At 46.6% G+C, this 4,184-nt stretch overlaps 1 protein-coding gene across 1 annotated transcript; it reads left to right on the top strand.

Moving 5' to 3' along the window:
* Positions 1-985: 985 nt before the first annotated feature.
* On the top strand, positions 986-3,093 carry LOC115243343 (sal-like protein 1). Its single transcript, XM_029820248.1, has one exon. It carries the CDS (start codon positions 1,010-1,012, stop codon positions 3,089-3,091), a length of 2,082 nt encoding a protein of 693 aa, XP_029676108.1. The 5' UTR covers positions 986-1,009; the 3' UTR covers positions 3,092-3,093.
* Positions 3,094-4,184: the final 1,091 nt, after the last annotated feature.

Below are 4,184 nucleotides of genomic sequence, written 5' to 3'. Positions count from 1 at the left end.
AATATATAATATTCGGTACATATTATATAAGATTTATAATTTTTTAATTATTTAACTAGTATTCTTGTAGTAAAATGGGTATTGGAGCATTTTCGATTATTTTTCAAACTTATTTCGCGAGCGATAAAGTCGGAATTAGAATATTTTATATATAATTAATTCGGAAAACAGTTTGATATTAAATTGATATTGTTAATTTATTTTCGATCACTTTATACTGTTATATAGTTATGACGTTTTATCGTGTTATCGCATCTATAAAAATTTAGTATTTAAAAAATTTTTGATATTTTTGAAACTTGAAATCTAATATATTTTAGCAATTAATTCTGTAATAATATATTTGTTTTATGTTTATAATTCCTCATCAATGTTTTCTAAGAGTAGGAGTGTCAGCATAATGTCAAATCAACCTGTTTATAATATAAATTTTTTCTGCTAATTGATAAAAGGATTCGAAATTAGTGCAAAAAATTACCAATAAATTAACGCTTAATTACCATATATCCGAAATTAATTTTTCACGACAATTTAACGGAGGCCCAAAAATCCTGAGAAATTCAACATCTTTCTTTTTATACTATGGACCAGAACAAAGTAGCTGCATTAAAATTGCATTAAAACCTCATCTAATCCTTAATTACCATATATCCGAAATTAATTTTTCACGACAATTTAACGGAGGCCCAAAAATCCTGAGAAATTCAACATCTTTCTATTTTAAAAGTCATACTTAACCCTTTTTATACTATGGACCAGAACAAAGTAGCTGCATTAAAATCGCATTAAAACCTCATCTAATTTCATCTCCCTTCCTTTCTTCTAGGTAACCCGTGGAATCCGAGGATGCGGTGGCGAATGGAGCGGAGTCGAGGGCGCTGCGTTTGACGAGGATATCCAGCGCAGATCGACGTCAGCATCGTTCAGCGCACTTGAGCGAATAATTAAAGTCGACTTGGAGCAAGAAGCGGCGTTAACTGAGTACAACGAGTGGCGTCATACCGTCCTCATGGACTTGACGGAAGCTTTCGCGCCGGGAGGCGGCGGCGAGGATCTGCCGAAGACGGACTTCTTCGATTTCGTGGTGTCACCGCCGCCACACTGCGCCTCGGCCGACGGTGTCGTCTCCGACGAGGAGAGCTTCCTACATCGCGGCACCGCCGGCTGCCGCGCCATGGGCGGTTACCTTCAGACCCACGAGGATCACGAGAGCTCGCACGGCGGCTCGCCCTTCATCAAGGAAACCAACAACAACACGTTGACGGCGCTACCGCCCGTCTCGACTATCACCGGCTCATTGAGTCATCATCATCAGCATCATCATCACGCGCATCATCATGTGCGCGCCCAGCACGGCGTTCAACCGACTGGTGGCGAGACCACTGCTATGGATCAATCAGAATGCGATTACTGGGGCCAGGAGGACGACGGCAAGGAGCAAACGTGCAACATCCTGTTGGAGGATCTCAACAAGTACTGCTGGTCCTCGAGCGCGCACACCAATGATGGCGTCATTCATTCGGCGACCGGTGTTCCCAACGATCATCATCAGACCGTAGGTTCGGGCCGCGCGGGCTGCACCGTCAACGACCGACAGAATACGGACGGTGCCATTTATACGTTGACGGTGTTGAACAACGAGGCAAATTCCATGGATGCGTTGGATTGTTGCAAGAGCCCGGCGCCCGCGTCCGGAGATTCCTGGTCCCTGCGACCGAATCTTGACCTCGACGCCATTCTGAGCATGGAACCGTCCTCCGGCGAGCAAGACCACGAACAGCAGACCAGTGGTGATGTGTCCAGGAGCGTCAACGATAGGTTTCACGGGCCGGATGGCCGCGGCTTCACCGTGCCGTCGTCGCAATATGCCACCGACGATAGCGGCTTCGTCGAGAGCAAAGAGCTGTGCGTGCGTGCATCCTCGGCCAACTGTTCCGGCGACAACAACAACGACTGGAAGCTATCGGACCAGAATCTCCAGGAGGTCGCGGCTGCGGCTGCCGCCGCAGTCGCCGTAGGAGCCGGGGATTCCGCCGAGAGTCTTCTGAGAAGTGCTCTTCAGGGTAAACTGTATACTGGACCGGCTCAATCGGTCTCCTCGTCGTCATCGTCCTCGCAAGCATCCGCCATATCGATGCCAGTTTCCGCAAGCACGGCTCTCATGGTCTCCGATCAACAGCAACAACAACAGCAGCAACAGCAGGAGGACTCTATGCAGGCGTGCACCGACGAGGATCTGTTACTCTCGCAGCTGGACCAGACGACCTACCGACCGGGCGACTACGAGAAGCTGAAAAGCATCGCGAACGAAGTAGTGGAGTCGTATTGCAGTCTCGAGCCGGTCTGCAACGTGTCGGCGACCACTACGGTGATGTACACGCTGGACCCGGCGAGCGGGAGTCTAGGTACCATCACGTTACCGGCCGATCTTGGCCAGGTGAGCACCGTGACGGTCGTCACGGCCGCTCAGCAAGACGTTTTACAACAACAACAACAACAACAACCCGCTCAACGAACCGACGTGGACCAACAGCAGCAGACGCAGCAGTCGAGTCAGCTGCAGTTGCCTTCCGCCCGAGTGGGCGTCAGTAGCAAGCCGCCCAAGAAATACGTTAGACGCGCCAATCGCAACAATGCCAACGGCGCCAGCAATGGCGGTGCTGGCTCGGATACCGGTAGCAATGCAAATCAGCAACAGTCTAGCGGTTCCGGCGGCTCGCCCGGTAGCGTACAGCGCAAGGAGCGCTCCTTGCATTACTGCAGCATCTGCAGCAAGGGCTTCAAAGACAAGTACAGCGTAAACGTGCACATCCGGACGCACACCGGCGAGAAGCCGTTTGCCTGCTCGCTCTGCGGCAAGAGCTTCCGCCAGAAGGCCCACCTGGCCAAACACTATCAGACCCACGTGAGCCAGAAACCCGCTGGCATCCAGCAGACTACTTCCGGAAGCGGCACCGGCGGCGGGAACAACGGTAACACTAGCCCGACGGCAGAGACCAACGCGACCCCCTCCTCCGCAACCCCCGCTATCGCCAGCAGGACTCAGGTCGCCGTGGACCCCACGGGGGCCGCCTGCAGTCCCCCCAGTTAGTTCGCGAAACGCGAACGCGATACGACTTGCGGGCGCACATCCGTCCGTATTTTCTTTTTCTTTTTTCTTTCGTTCGGAAAAGAGATGGCGGCCGTGGCTGGTTTCCGCTTTCTCTTCTCTCGTTCCCCATTTTTTACACGAATATAATTTCCATAATAGAAATGCCGAGCCGAGCTTGCGAGAAAGAGCGAACCATGACGAATGATTAGATGAACGCATCGTGTGTGTATCGGGTGTTCGAAAACTAATTTTGGAAAATAGTTTTTTTCGAGAATTTATTTGATTTGATAAAGTTTCGATTTAACTTAAATTGGACTTGAGTTAATTAAGTTTAATTCGTTAAACTAATTAGGTAGACTTGCATGCTTGAATTTATTCACAAATTAACGTAATCAAATTTATTTAAATTATTTCTTACATCGACTCGATTAATTTTATTCAATTATTTGAAAAATTCGAATTAATTTAATGCCTCCAATCAGATTAAATTCGAATTATAGCACTGAAAGAATCAATTGCGAATTATGTGAACAATGGGAATCATTTTCCGTAACATCCTGCACACTGGCGAGAAGCCGATTGAGTTTCGCATGGCAAAACTGCGCGCGACACACCGTAGAATTATTAATTAAAAAGTTAATTATATATAAGAACCCCGATCTTTGTTTGCGAGATTATCTATCCTAACGGCGGCAGCTCGCTGCCGAGTTTTTATATTAATTATTAAATAATTATGAAGAGAGGGGCGCTAATCGCATTCCCCTTAAATTAACATGACATCCGTGAAATTGTTGTTCCTACGATCACCCTTAATGACAGTAATGACGAAGACAATGACAGGCGACGATAAAGACGACAGAACGACGAATGTTTATAGGCTACTTGACGATATTAATTATATTTAATAGCCACGAGATATTAAAGTTAAAGATGTTTTATAAAATAAATCTTTACAATTATACAGGGTGTTCCAGAATCATCGAATTCTTTTAATCGAAGTTTCTACGGTCGGAAAATAATCTTTTCTTACTATGAAAATGTCCAAGATCATCCTTTATCACATCTTTCCAATTTTGAATATTTTATATCTTTA

Source organism: Formica exsecta, unplaced genomic scaffold, assembly GCF_003651465.1.
Source record: "Formica exsecta isolate Colony F162 unplaced genomic scaffold, ASM365146v1 scaffold120, whole genome shotgun sequence".
Lineage (NCBI taxonomy): Eukaryota > Metazoa > Arthropoda > Insecta > Hymenoptera > Formicidae > Formica > Formica exsecta.
Note: the sequence above shows the minus strand (reverse complement) of the source record. Positions and strands in the feature narration are given on the sequence as shown.